The sequence below is a fragment of the Varroa destructor genome, unplaced genomic scaffold (genome assembly GCF_002443255.2).
Source record: "Varroa destructor unplaced genomic scaffold, Vdes_3.0 BEIS01000004.1, whole genome shotgun sequence".
NCBI lineage: Eukaryota > Metazoa > Arthropoda > Arachnida > Mesostigmata > Varroidae > Varroa > Varroa destructor.
The window spans coordinates 13,335,605-13,350,545 of NW_019211457.1; the positions used below are offsets into that span (position 1 = coordinate 13,335,605).

General features: G+C 41.4%; 1 protein-coding gene and 1 long non-coding RNA gene across 14 annotated transcripts in view; one reads left to right on the forward strand and one right to left on the reverse strand.

Annotated features, from left to right (window-relative positions):
• The window catches only part of LOC147755865 (uncharacterized), a 34,305-nt gene extending 23,131 nt beyond the window's left edge, over positions 1-11,174 (reverse strand). Inside the window, exons 1-2 of one of the 2 annotated variants that reach the window (XR_015325905.1) lie at positions 11,052-11,174; positions 5,777-6,010 (exon numbers count right to left, since the gene is read on the reverse strand). This is a non-coding gene — a long non-coding RNA (uncharacterized LOC147755865). Of the gene's footprint in view, positions 1-5,776; positions 6,011-10,275 lie in introns of both variants that reach the window. The other variant, XR_015325904.1, reaches the window with a different exon arrangement.
• The window catches only part of LOC111248729 (Na(+)/H(+) exchanger protein 2-like), a 90,026-nt gene that overhangs the window by 64,809 nt on the left and 10,276 nt on the right, over positions 1-14,941 (forward strand). For 7 of the 12 annotated variants that reach the window (XM_022801570.2, XM_022801572.2, XM_022801573.2 and 4 more), the window contains 11 exons: positions 354-493; positions 963-1,041; positions 1,575-1,702; positions 1,965-2,073; positions 2,558-2,614; positions 9,026-9,129; positions 10,309-10,393; positions 11,073-11,324; positions 12,597-12,923; positions 13,345-13,442; positions 14,519-14,651. In XM_022801570.2, coding sequence (XP_022657305.1) covers positions 354-493; positions 963-1,041; positions 1,575-1,702; positions 1,965-2,073; positions 2,558-2,614; positions 9,026-9,129; positions 10,309-10,393; positions 11,073-11,324; positions 12,597-12,923; positions 13,345-13,442; positions 14,519-14,651 — 1,512 coding nt within the window. The remainder of the gene's footprint in view (positions 1-353; positions 494-962; positions 1,042-1,574; positions 1,703-1,964; positions 2,074-2,557; positions 2,615-9,025; positions 9,130-10,308; positions 10,394-11,072; positions 11,325-12,596; positions 12,924-13,344; positions 13,443-14,518; positions 14,652-14,941) is intronic. The other 5 variants (XM_022801577.2, XM_022801583.2, XM_086986349.1 and 2 more) reach the window with 2 other exon arrangements.

A 14,941-nucleotide genomic window follows, 5' to 3' on the forward strand; every position in this document is an offset into this window, starting at 1 on the left:
TATATATATATATATATATATGTACTAAAACGACTCTGAGGATTCGAAAAATTCTGCATCGGGACAGCATCTGTTCGATGAGATATCGTTGTATTGTGTACAAGATATGTGTGTGGCCTTTGATATCAAAAGAATATTTTTCTTCACTAAAAGCATTCGGTTTTAACTAATAGTTTAGTTTTTTATAGGCCAAATAGGCTCGCCTCAGCTCTCACTCACCAAATACGGCTTGTTTAGGGCAGCTCGTCTGCAACGCTATTTGTAAAATATCAGTCGTTTGTGATATATAGCAACGTGCTTTATTTTTAATTGAGTCGATAACAACTGGTGTTTTCTCTTTTTGTGTTTCACAGACTCGTATTTCAATGAACGAGCGTCTGCACACGCGGCTGTTTGACCATCTAATGGCTGGAATCGAAGATATCACTGGCATGTTTATGGGCAACTACAAACTGCGAGACAAGTTCAAGCACTTCAATAATCGATGGATCAGGTAAACGGAACATAACAGTGACGCGACCCTCAACTGTTCCGTAGTATTCAAAGAGAGTCTCAGGCACAAACATCATTCGAAACTAAGTTCAAAGTACACATAAAAACGGAATAAAAATCTTTCTCGATGAGCAGCAACTTTGAAGTGGCATTACTTACTCAGCAGACATATTATTTGTCTATTGAAGAAAACCGAAACGGCCCTGAACCTGCATCAGGTTTCGAACGTAATTATGAACAGATCGATTCGATTTATTAGAGTCGCAATCCATACTTACTGCTCGCTTGAGGGGTTGGATGACGTTACGAGCGGGGGCTCGCTGTGCAGGGAGAAGAATTCTCGAATAGAATATTGCATAGAAGTCTTTTACGTTTAGCCCACCACGGCGCGCTTATTGTTTAGAAGAATAGGCGACGATTAAGGGCGAGTGCTATCGAACAGATATAACAGATGCTATTGCTTATCGTAGACCTATCCTGCTAAATGACGATCGTGTACGGGAACCTAAGATCCTCGAGACCTGCTCAAAACTCACCATGGCAGACGCGGTTAGTACATATGCTTACCCTCTTTCGCTCTATGTATATATTTGTGTGTAAAATTCTAGGTTACTCCCTCTTCTACTTAATCTCACCTAATGAGATCTCTAGTAACTGACAGCTTCAATAGTAGTGAGCCTCCGCTTGTTTGCGACGCGTCACTTGAATTGCTGAGCGGTAATAGAGGAAAGGTCCACACGGTAAAACCGTTGATGTCTAAACCTGTGATATGTTGATGCTGTACGCCTAATATTTGATACGTTATTTCTTGCCATTGAATTTAGCGCTACTCTCATGTAGTGTACTGGCACCATTAGGTGCGGTAATTGTGATAAGAAAAATCTAAACAACGGCGAAGCACCAAACGAATTCGGTTAGAGACAGCAGACCTTCAGTTAGAGCTAGCCATCAGGGCAAGGACATGCCTTCGCCAAGCTCCATGTTAAATATATATGGCTGTATACGTTTATTTTACACACGATTAGTATGAGGTTTTGCATCCTGGACGGTACACGTTCAACATTTGACGATGTCTATTACAGGTGAACATTGTCAAAAAAAACAATTCGATGCTCAACACTTTAGCGATGTCGAAGGAAAATGGTATGTCTTTATCAAGTATCGTCCGTACCTATACACAGAGCAATCTAAATGCCTCAGGATCCTTCGGGTGAGTCATTCTCTGAGCGAAATACCGATAGTGATTTGAATGGTCAGTGGCACTATTTCTTAACATTTATACATTGTTACTGTGCTACAATATGAACATATCATACTATAGTGGTACAACTTTCCAAGTTGGCACTCGCTGCTCAATAGGCTAATCGAAGCTTTAAACAGGCCTAAAGGGGTAGACCAAAAGTTTGAAGAATTCGCGTATAGTATACAAAACTAATATTATGGTAATGGTCTGTGTCTTTGGTGGCGTACAGCGGTCCGGGTCTACCTCGGAACGATTCTTTCGGAGGAATTCCTGTAGGAGACCGAGCTACTGATCTGAATTATGATATGAACGAATTGCATTGGTCGCCCAGCGGGAAGGTACGGCTGGTGAAAAGGCTCGTTTAAACTTCACTCTGATAAATATATATATATTTGAAAGTTGAAAGTTCGCAATATATTGACGTTTAGGGACTCGAAATAAACGAAATATAGCGCTAATTAGGCAAGTAAATAAATAATTAAAATTCAGCAACAATACATGTGTTGAATTACATTGCAAATTCATATAAAAAAGCACGACTGAAGGTAGTGGTTGCATGGTTACCTCGACTTAATGAAAGCAACTTTTTACAATAATTACAGTTGTTGTAGTGAGGGCTAGCTATAGCATTGAGGTAAGTGTACGAGCTGGAGGAACACGCATGAGGCCTGCGTGGATCTACGAGGTCGAATTCGGTCACCAGAGTGTTTCCGCCATAGTGTCCAAAAAGTTCTAGAGCCATCGAAAGCTGTAAAAAATGCTATTGTAAAAAATATTTTTTAACTAAATACTCTTTCCACATCTCGGGTTCTTGATTTACAGGATATTCAGGAAGCAGAACTTCATCATGTTTTGAAGGATGCGCTTGCCAAGCCTAAGGTGAGTTTTTATCCCGTGTTTATCCAGTCTGTATAATTGTATTAATATAAATAGAACAAACTATTTTGATTAAATCTTCTAGTGGAAGCAAGCTTTTGATGCTATACCGAGGATGAAACTCCGAAGATTAGTTCACAAAGTAGTAATAGCCAAAAACGTAAAAAAAGAAATAAAGAATTTTAGGGCATGATATTAGCACATATGGGCAGTAGGTCATCTAGCTTTGGGGCTTTCAAGTCCTATAGACAGGCTCGCTTGTATATTAACGAATTGTTATCAACAACAACTAGAAAAACGAACTTACAGTACATCAGCAACTGACAAGCTGCATGATTGCAAGCATTGCCATAGAAGGCCTGTTGATAGTACCTACCGATATGAAACCCACATTTATCGTTCGTGGCCAATATCGATTTACACACACCACCGATTGCATCTCTATTCTACGGCTAAGGCCTCGCTAGCGTACCCTTGAAATGGACTTCGCGAAAGTCAGAACCAATGCGAGCCCGTTGAAATGCCACATGGTTAGTTTTACCATTGAATATTAAGTTCAATGTAATTACTTTGGACCTGGAACTCTATGGAAAAACATCCGAATGTGGACTGCGTTTTCAGCGCAGGATACGTCAGTAAGCCACCAGCGCTAAGGATGTCTGTCCTAGAAATTAGTAGGCACAAATTAACTGCGTGGCTGAAACGCACAATGAATTGCTCTGAATATAGCAAACAAATATGTACGGACTTGAATACCTGTAGTGGTAATTAAATGCCATTTTTCAATAAAAATGACAACAAATCAACGTTAGTAATTACATTAATAAATAATAAACAAAAGTAAGGAAAAGCTAACTTACCTACTATTTGGGCAACGGACCTATATAGATTAGTTTAAGTTAATTAAGCGTTACTGCAACATGTCAAAACTAGGAAAAACATGTGTTATTTCTTTCGATAATTGGAAAACACAGCCAATTCGGGAGAATAGCTGTAGGTTTTTCAATGCGTCAAACAACCGAACGCATCGAAAATTTGCTAAATGTTAATCCTCGTCGAAGATGCTACGTAAGGCTGCAAAGGTCTTATTTTGCACCTAGCGACTGAGCCGGTAAAAAACATGTATATATGGAAATGAGTGGCTGTATGATTCAGCCACATTACCTGTATGGTAAGGTGTGTGCTCTTTAAACCATTGTCCATAAGCTACCTATGGCATCACTGCAGTGACAATTTACACTGTGAAAGGATTGTTTACATATTTAGTACCATCAAATTATTTACAAGCATATATTATGCAAGCATAGGCGCAGCCACCACTTGTCAGCGGTCTGCTGGTTCTCATGGCCAACGTCGGACAAAAACGGGTCTTGCTGGATAATCACAGCTTAAAAGTATCCAATTCAAGCCCGCATAATTTAGCAGAGTATCTAAATCGAATGGTAAAAGACATGGCACGAAAACTAACGAACGTTCTTCTACTACCGTGATATCTAGCGTGACATTCTGCAGTCTTTCCTTTCAACAGACTACCTAAAGTTATTTAAACTTATGTTGCTCATATATGTCGTCTTCCTGATTCTAGTCAGCCAGGTTCGCCTAACAGCATGCTGGTCGCCTAGTAAAACTGTTAAAGACCTTCAACAACGTAACATGCTGTCTTAACTACTGCAACTATAAATCTCCGTATTAGATAATTATATTTGACGGAGGGACGTGTGAGATGGGCATCCGACAAGATACAGGATGACTGTACTGCAGTTTGAGTTAATTTATTTAGGCTGAGCGACCACGTTTGTGACTGGCGATGTAGATATCCCAATAAACGCCGACCGGCTTCATGCGAAGCACTGTTGCAAATAAGGAGGAACGTACAATGTGATACTGATGTACACTGGGGAGGTTTCATCGGGGGGAAATGTACTATTCAATGGGAACTAAGCCTTTATGCGGTCCATAGAACTTCGCCCTCAGATGACAGCTGATTATACCGTGGTTAGGCATGCTTGTATTAGTTAATGGTAAACGTTTGTCCCTGGGGAGTTCAATAGGCTTCATCATCTCAATTGCCACATTGTCTGCGAGAGAATAGCAAAACTCGTAATCAGAGCCCCCCCACCCACAATAACAGATAAAGACTGCGCGATGGAAACTGCTTCATCTGCTAAGCGGACACACGTATCTGTCGAACAAAGGATGGGTATTGGTGTCTGCCTTCGCCCAACAGGGGTGGTACGTAAACGGTTATTGATTGCTTTGAACACGACATGTTAACAGACATCGTTAACAGACCTGTTTATCATCTTCTAATTCGATCAAGCTTCACTTCGAAAGAGACGGTAGCTCCAAAAGCAGACCTTACCTGCGTGTCGCTTAGGTATTTAATAAAAATATTCCTGCGGAGACGTTGTATAAATAAAAAAAAATCTCAATTTTTAGTAACACCATATGCAAGTTTGGTGACTTTCGCATTTGTAAACCTTGCTTGAGTAGTCGTTCCGGTACGATACACGGACCAGGCACATATGTGCTTCCAGCGTCCTAAAAAGCTTACCGCAGCAGCTACAGCCGTTACTTTTGCTATAGCGGACGTCGCCTCTCGGATTGAAACCGATGCCTAAGCGTTATTGATATTTACCATGTATCATCATTACGACTATCGAGAAAAACGCGAGCCAACGTTCGGCGACAGACAACAGACGAGAGGGGGGAAGGGAAGCAAATTTCGTTCGATAGATCTTTAGCCCCACTTTAGACTTAACTTTTTGAAGGTTACCAGAAGATCTAACTGGCGGCGATTCAACTGTCTACGAACTGGTACTCTTCAACTTCTGGAAAGGGTTGATCGGTCATATCTTTCCATATCTATGCTCCGTGTATGCGGCTTCGTGTATATCTGGAGCATTGGCAATTCAATCGCAGAACGGTCGTATAGTTATGCTTATCCGAAACGTAACTTAGTTCTCGAACGTATTTTGAGTAGTATGAAAGACAGGCCCTGGCCTGCTTGTAATGAAGTGCTAGCAGCATGAGATGAAGAACATTACTACCAAGAAGTACTAGAAGACAATAGTTGTTGCTGTTATTATTATTTTTTTAATGCTTGTTCTGCATCACCAACGTTCTATTAGGATACAGCGCGTGACCTATATAACCTTACTGTACCTGATCTGTCTCTGTAAGCACACGTCTTTCCCGCATATCGAAGCCTTAGATTTTCACGTTCAGCTTTTCGAAGACGAACCGGTGTCTACCGATTATTAACGAAAATTTGTTTAAACTGCCCACATTCATATGTGCATGATAGATTAACAATTATCAATTTAAGATACAAACAACGTTCACAAACGTGTCAAGTTGGCGGGCGCACTCTGTTTATTGAGTCGTCGCCTCACGATCCTACCGAAAGAAAGAAAGGAAAAAAACAACAGTTCCTTTATTAGAGTGTTGTTGCATATTTGGACTACGAAAAAACCAAACCTCTAACATATCAGTGTGAGATGTTTTCTATAGTGGCAAGGACGCGGCAATAGTTTCGACAGTTAAGGTGCATGTTCCTTTTTTAAACTAATTTATAATATACTATTTAATAAAGCATTGGGTGAGAGATCTATAGATGTCCTTGCATACCTATAATTACATATCGGTAATAGTTTTCGTTGTAAACTCTGTGTGCATATTAAGTGGCATACTATTTTGATGAATTTACAAATGCTCAAAGGCAAATAACTTCGAGTATCCTGTAGGCGTTTTCTGCTTCCAGGACAATGCTGCAGCTCCTTTTGATAGTTAGTCGTTTATCGTTTCCGAGTGATGCTAAAATATGTAGTTTCGTTTGTGATGAATGGAACATTTAATGGCAGACGTATCTTATTAACGTTTCCTATCCTCCAACATTTGTACTGACCGTTCATCGCTAAACGCAACGTTGAATTCATCAATGCCATATATGCCGATTCATAATCCCATCAATAAGTGTTAATAGGGTTTGTAGGATTTATAAACTGGCTGCTATTCTAAGCTCACACATAGACACAAAGAGTAACCGCCCGTCACACCTTGGTTTGCGCGTAGAGAACGTAAACTCCAACGGCCTTCTTTAATATGCTCCCCGTAAGACAGTCCCATTATAAGGTAGCATCCTTTCGTCGCCTATTAATTGACTTTAACAAGATATTAAAGTCAACTTGTTATTCAATCAGAAGTTACAATTAGGTATTCAAGCGCACGTTCGACCTTTAGTTAATTGTCCTTAATTGAGGCCTTTTCTATAGAGCTGAGCCTCTAAAACTAACCTAAAACTCATGCATAGCTCTTATTCGCACAAGAACTATGGGGGATAAAGAGTTTCGTAAACACAGAGTGCTTTTTCTGCGCGAACACTTTTTTCGGTAACTCAGTGAAGCTATTTATAAAAGGCGGATGGTCGAAAGGCCGCATCGATTATACACACCGAACGAAATAAACAAGTACCCGCGCACAAAGGACACCGTAGAGACAAAGCGCAAATAGCCCTTTCATGCACCGGGGGTGGAAAGATATATTTTTTTTACACTGGAAACACACGCTATAAAGCAATCAATCTATTATTCTACCTCCGATTGTCTATTGGTATCGATTTCGGTTGTTTCAAGTAAGTGAGGACACCGTGCCAATAGGACTAATGTAACAAATATGTGAATAAAGTCAAAGATAAGTCAAATATATTGAATTTCTGTTGACCGCGGATTTATGTGAGCATTCTATCAGGCAAGTACTGCTAATCAGGCTAGATCATCGAATTTGCACAGTTAGCTCAATCAGCGAGCACTGTTGGGCAAGCATTTCATTTCGTCGCTTCCCGCCGCCTAATCCTGCTTCGAGATTGTCTTGAATTCCTGATTCACGCGAATAATTCCAACTATTCCATTGGTCAAATCTGGACATGAGCCTAGTGGCTTTCGTTAAGGTCATTTACCGAAGGGAGCCTTTCACTGCCCCATCGAGGTTGGGGCCTGTGAAACGCCCATGGCTGTGTAGCCTTGCCGTTTGTAATGTAGGGCACTAATATTTTTTGCTTTCTCGATATATCGACGCATCCACTCATTAGAACTATGCTACGTAGAGATGCAATGGAACGCCTCCTATTCTATGTTGCTCCGACAGCAGCTGCAGGGGCGGTTCATTATGTTTCTCTTCTGACCAAGGTGGCGATCTACGTAAGGTGCTTAACGTGACCTTTTCACATATGAACACATCGAGTGCGGACACACTCTATGAGCAGCAGGAACCTGTGCGGCTGGCGACAAGAGTAGCTTCTGTCAGTCAAACGGATGTATTTTTTGTACGCCCCACTGAGAAATAACGTTTGCGGTAGGTCTAACCTACGGTCTTGGTACTGACCTGAGGCCTCGCTCCTAGTTTTCTTTACCCTTTTTTTTGGTTCGGACCGAGGCAAGCATTAGGAAAAAGGGCTCACGGGGTGAGAGTTTGCTCAAGTGGCCTTGGCATGACATCGGTTGGCCTTAATCAGTTACGCGCAGAATTCGTTGTTCGACCATTGGCGTGTTTTGCAGTGTGATACGAACGTGCAATAGTCAGGTAGGTCACCTGGCGACATTTATGAGTTAGAGGAAAAGCAGGCCAGCGTGTGTCCAGAGACGAAGAGAGCAAAAGAGCGTTGCAGGTGCCCAGTTGCTCAAGACGAACGTAGTGTTTCATGTACAAGTTTTCTTTATGAGACAGCTTAGCCAGGTGGTTAGTTATTCTTTGCCAGTAATACTCTTTGTTTATATAGCGGATGTCAAGAAAATTTACAATGGTTTGTATTGTGGCTACAGGCAGCGATACTGGTGTTGGCAGTACCATCTTAAAATGCCACTGACAAAATGGCAGCTGCTTTCAACTTACAATTATAGAGATTTTGCCATAGTTATTACCGGATTATGTATAGGCGACGCTCCCTTTTTGACACCCTGCATGTTCTAGTGTAGGCTAGCATATATATAATTGTAGGCTTAAGAATCATAGATTAAAAAAAAGGGGGCGCGACATCTCTCGAGTAGTGTGTTTCCATACATGGGGCCGAACGAAGTGTGGACTATGCATCTGAAATTGGCTGCGCTCTTGGGGTAGATTAACCTCTGTTAAAACCTGTGATTAACTGAATATCGTCTGTCTTTTTTTTACTAAGTTTTAAGATAAGTTCCAGTGCGAACTTAGCTCATATGGTGTGCGAAATGCTGCATGCTTGAGACGAAAAAAAGTGATGCGAAAAAAAGTCATACCAAACAATCATAGGTAGAACCGATTATTTCCTACTTGTTTGCGTTGTCTACCGCGCCCTGACTTCGTAGACCCGATAGTGACAGGCCAAGCCTCTGCGTTCATTACCGATGATTAAAAGCCGTCGGTTTATGTTCTATTTTCATTCAGTCGCGGTATATCCGCTGGCGGGACGAGCAGCGATCCCCGAGCGACAGAGGCCACTCGGTATCAGGTGCTAATCCTCTACATCACGAAATCAGGTTGCATGCAAGGTAAGTGTCATAAAGACATTACGGTATGTACTTGTGTTTTTTTTTTGTTGTCGTCCATAAGATCAGCCGGGAGCTGGGCATAAGTGCGTTCAGAATGGAAGCATGTGCTGGAAAAAGCTAGACTTTGCCTCGCTCTTAACAGTCAACAGTGTCCCCCCCTCCCTCCCTCTCCCTCTCCCTCTCTCTCTCTCTCTCTCTCTCTTCAGATTTGGTATTGTTACAAGTGCTATCGCCTCATATTCCGACGGGATGACACCCTCAGCCGTTTTCGAATTGAACCAGAACACTTTCATTTTAGTGGTAAACCATTGGCAACCCAGTGCTAGTGCATTAACCTATACTTAAGTCCTTTGGATGGCTTCACCTCTATTTTTGTAACAAGTTCGTAAATATATGTAAATATATGTAGCAATCTGGCATCTAGATCTAGTTGGAAATAAGCGGTCGGAATACTCGGAGTTCAGATTTTTTTTAAACTGTATGCCTGATGAAGTGACCGTAACAGGTAGACTGGCAAAACAAACAATCAGCAATTTTGCCTGTTTGCAAAGGATAATAAATTAGCTAGTAAACTACTGAAAAGAAAGATAATTTATTTTTAATTAAATCGATTTCAACATGTAGTAGAATTAATCATAACAGACATTTTTAAACTGATTACGGTTAATAAGTGTACGGAATGCATTCAAGTTATTGGCTCGCAAGAACCATCTTTGTGGACCCCTTTAGTACTACCTCTTAGACCACCTTTAGCGCTTACGACATCATACTATTTAGCTTTACAATTTGGAAGCCTATGATCTTTGTACGTTTGCTGCCACCTTGGCTTGGATATTTGGATTTGTCAGTTGAGTGGATCACAGATGAGTGCAGTTTCGTGTTAGAACTCGGTAGTTCATAGTGGCAACTTTTCACTTGTTATTGAAACCATGGATAGTAAAGTCACTCTTGAAGAACTATGGAAGTCTGTGAAATTTTACGTCCGGCACTGCGACATTAGACACTGCTTCAAGAGGCTGGCTCCTGCCTGACGACCTGTACGTCTACGCCCGGATTCGAATTTTCATCACCACAAGTCCTTAATAATTATTGAGCAAACATGTTAGCTATAACATAGACTTCTACTAATGATGCTTTTATCTGTACCTGTTTATTTCATCAAATCCCTTCAACGAGTAGAAGGGTAATGAGCGAAGAGGCCCGCAAACGCAATTTACGCCGTCAACAACAGCGTCAACAACAGCTGACCAAACACTCACACAGGGTAATTAAGCGCGTGATTAAATATTCAATATATTTGATGACCTAATATCTAGAAATTGAGGCTTAATTGCCACAGCTCAAAGCTAGGATATTTGATGGATAGCGATATTTAGTGGATTTATAATCTAAGTAATCTTATTATTATTATAAGTGTGAAGTGCTTGTGGTTCGCCTAAAGTTTCTATAGTAGAGCTAGTGATCGCAGCGGGGTTGAAAATGTTCTTTGCTGGACTCATCTTCAACGCAACACTGTGAGCATCCCTAGACGTCATTGAATTTCTATTTGTACTAGCCACCTCGATTGTAATTCCTCGTCGAATGACTGTGGGAATAAATGACTAGCAGCAGTCGAGACAGCTGAAAATAGTCTAATGGCTAAGCATTGTTCACGATTCCTATCGTAAAGGGCGCCCCATGCGTCTGGCCCCTGGATAATGGCGCCACGTATACGACACATCATAGGCGTCTGCTAATGCAGAATTCATACGCTCCATCGATAGGAGAGAGTATGGCGAGAAATTTAAGTTGGGCGAGGGTGCATAGAGTACCAGTAGTTGTGATCCTTATTGATCAAATTAGCTCAATAATAATTATTCGTCTGCATGGTAATTAACAAAACTAGTAATAATGTCGTCTTGCCGTTCTATCGAATCTTTTACCTTTTCACCTCTACTGTATAGTTGACGCTATGCGGTGACCAATCTAGAAGTCAGATGAAATTATCCCGCAGCTCATCGTTCGACTCTTATTGCGGGAACGCTGTGGAATTGCTTTCAAAGTCGATAGGTACCATTGATGACACGTTCTCAAAACGCTCACTGCCGGAAGGTCTCAGCAGTGCCGCTGGGGAGGTGACGCTTTGCTGTTGCATTGACGTCGAAATGGTGGACTTCGTCCTTAAAGACCAAGACAGCAGTGTCTCCAGCGACGAGGTATTTACTCCCTGACATAGTTGAGGCTTTGTCGCGCGCACAACCTGACGTTAAAACGCTCGACCAGTGTGCACCCACGTCAAAATGACGTTAGAGCGAGCGACTACATAAACAGGATGGAAACTTCGGCACTTCTTGCAGCACCGATATCAGCTTGTATGCGCGTGTATTGATGATGAGTGCACAGTACATTTCACGTTTCACCGGCGTCCTGTTTTGGCACGCAAAACGAAATTAAATAACACCAAAGAATAGCAGTGAATGTACGTACAAATAAAGTGTATTGCATTGCCTTTGGGTTTAAGCTTTGAGAGAGTGCGGCAAAGCCGTTGAACTGGTCCGTTCAAAGGTCTGTAAACTGTATCCACGTTAACAGTTCGAGACAACACGCGTACTGCGGCGGCTCGATTCAAAAGTACACACTGCTATCATTTAGAAGTTTGCCAGAGTAACATGGAATAAATCGAACGTGTTAAACGTGCTTCAATTAACTTGAATATATGCACCAGGAAGTTTGCAGTGTCTACTTCGGACATGCATTTTTGAGCCCATGACAATTGCGACCACCTATTGACACCATATTAGAAACATTTAAATAGGAATATACATTAGCATTAATGCTCCTAAATCTATGGCACGTACGAACAGATATATACCATATAACCTTTTCTTGGTTTCCATTGGATACTTAAGAATCTCGGTACGGCATCCGGCTTAAAACAAATACATTAGATTTCCCAAACTATGTATTTGCCACATATTTGGATTTATTCTGCACTTGCCGCTGAATTAGCTAGCATTGGACGTTATATACTGACGTTTGACGGCGTAATTTCGAAAGTACGGTAAAATATCTTTAGTCATGAATTGTATGGTGTGAAATCAATTACTTCATTTCCTGATTACGCAATGTTCAGTTTCGCTTTACAGTTATCGTCGTACAGTTTCAGGCACACGCACACACTCTGCATTCAAATCACACTTATTTTTCCCTCAAGAGATTGTCTTCTTAATAATTCTATAGATTTAATCAAAGTTGCTAAAGAGATACTGCACACGTGATTCATCGCATATCTATTCGGACCGTTACAGACGTTTTCCACTGACATCCTATTGGTTATTCTCTACTTTGATTTTAAGTCGGAAGTCCAAATTGTTAGCTTTAGCTTTTCAACTCAGTATTCAACATATCATCCACCTTTACATCACGGGAAAACTCTTAACCCTATATCTAATTATTCAATCGTGATGTGACCGGTCCTTATTCAATAGACGCAAATGTCTGGGGGCTACCGACGTGGAGGAGTTCGTGCCGGCTATGGCGGCGGCGGAGGAGGCGGCGGCCTCGGCCAAAGAACGAAGAGCCACTCGCACTTCAACCAACCGGAAACGATTGAAGAGGGCCCACATCAGCAACTTGGAAGATATAACAAGGACTTTAATTCAAACCTCGAGGACGAGGAGGGCATCACTTTCGTCGCCAGAACAGCGTCTCAACGAGACCCTCAAAAAGATCGCAAAGTTCTAACCGAGGCTGAAGCTGTTTTGCCCTGGAAAAGAGGCGACGAAAATCTGGCAGAAGACGGAAGTGTTGGTCAGGTGGGGTCATCAATGTGATCTAGCGAGATACCAAACGATAATAGTAAACCGCAAATAGAGCTTTTAATAACAATTGGGACCTGTTATTCGAATGGACTAGTGTTAGCTCGTTACAGATTGTTATCCATCCATTAGTTTTACGCCATGCCAAATGTGTTCGATCACGTATGAACGTACACACGTGCAATGCACCTGCTGAATGCTTGGTTTAACGGCAACTAGCTGAAATATCGGAGTAAACAAATGTATAATTGTAATAATATTGACTGTATACGAAGTGTACAGCAAAAGTGGCCTGTCGCAGTATACTACACCTACGAGTGCTTCACTGCCTTGGAAGCATTGCATTTAAATATAATAGATATTTATTTGAGTTCTCCTAATCGTTGCGTCATTCCGTCGCGTTGCATGGATCGCTCAGGGGTCATCTGCGAGCCGTCCAATGCACGAAGTGCCTTCGTGGTTTGAGAACAAGGAGTACACCCGATATCGATCACCTACTGCAACGCTCATCAACAGGTAATGCACATTTCTGCTACACTTATTGCACTTGGAAATATAATAATGGGCTATAACAAAAAAGCTTTAACTGTACAGCGATGCAAAGGCCTTAGCCAAATGAACGCCGGCCAACTTTAGGAAACTACACTTAATCCAGAAAGCGAAATTTTGCAAAAATATGAAATCGAAAATTGTGCAAAGAAGAACGATAGCGTGTCTGTTGTGCTAATAGGTGATCTAGCTGAATCGCTCCGTGGTTCCATCACTTACTGATCGTAATAAATATTTCAACTTGTTTGATCAGTCCATCCAGATAGGATATTTGCATTTATCTATTATTTGTTAAACCGTTCTCCTGAACAGATAAAAGTGTTTGCTCAAGAGAAGGCTCCTCAGCTAGCGCTACTGTCCGTTCAACGCTGGAAACATATTCATCTCACCAAATTTTACAAAATATTAAAAAAAGCACATTTTTCTGCACCTGGCTTATCTCAATAGTTATGTCTGGTGAATTACCGATTTCCTTTCATGTATTTTAAATGCTATATACGTTTTGACCGTTAGTGAGCCCATACAGAATGCTTCGTTCACTGATCCACACGCCTTTAGCACAATAAAAATCATTTTTGGTCCTAAAGCTCTAGCTCTCCATATCTCTGATTCATTGTTGTGTAATTTGCATACAGAGATTCCCCATGCATTGTCGAAAAAATACTTGATGTTTATTAGTATTTAGACGACTCATAACCAAAATGCTTGGACTCCTTGTACGTTTAGTGTACCCAAGGAGTATAAGCTAAGCCAATCGCCATCTTCGTTTGAATAGCTGCGAACGTTAAAGAGAAATATAATAGCATTATCCTTCCCGGCCGAATTAGAAGTTCTTCAGCATTTTTCGTTCGCCTTCATTCTTGTGAAGTTTTCGCGCCAATTTTTAACAGCCTCTTCTATATCTATTGATGAGCTATTATCTAGGCTAGCATTAGCTTGACTATCACAGTCATATAGTTGATCTTCGGTGACCATCCTGTTGATGCTTACGGTGAGAACGGTATCCTTTATCGAGGTGTTTTTTCCTTTATCCTACGCCATAGACTCGACATGAGTCGTTCAGCCAGCGAGAGTAGCAGCAGCAAGAAACCGGCTGTTTTCGATATTTTCGTGAAATTCGACCAAACCGGACCGTCCAATCGGCATAGCAACGATGCTGATACAACGATTATTCAGGTTGGTCGCTTCGTGCATGCACTACGAGATTTTCAATCGATCTGTGCTTGAAATTGTATCCAAAAAAGCTGTAAATACAAGGGAGCGCGTACCGCCCACAGCCCAGCATGTACAGCATTTCCTGGTTACAGTGATAGCAATTGCACCAAATCCAGTTGGGCTGACTTCCAAAAGGAGCTATTTTTTACGCTTGTCTTCATCATATGACCAATGGGTACTTCGACAAGGCAATGCTTACTTTTTGTATTTTGAAGCACGCACAGAATAGAAGTCACGTATAGACTGTGGCA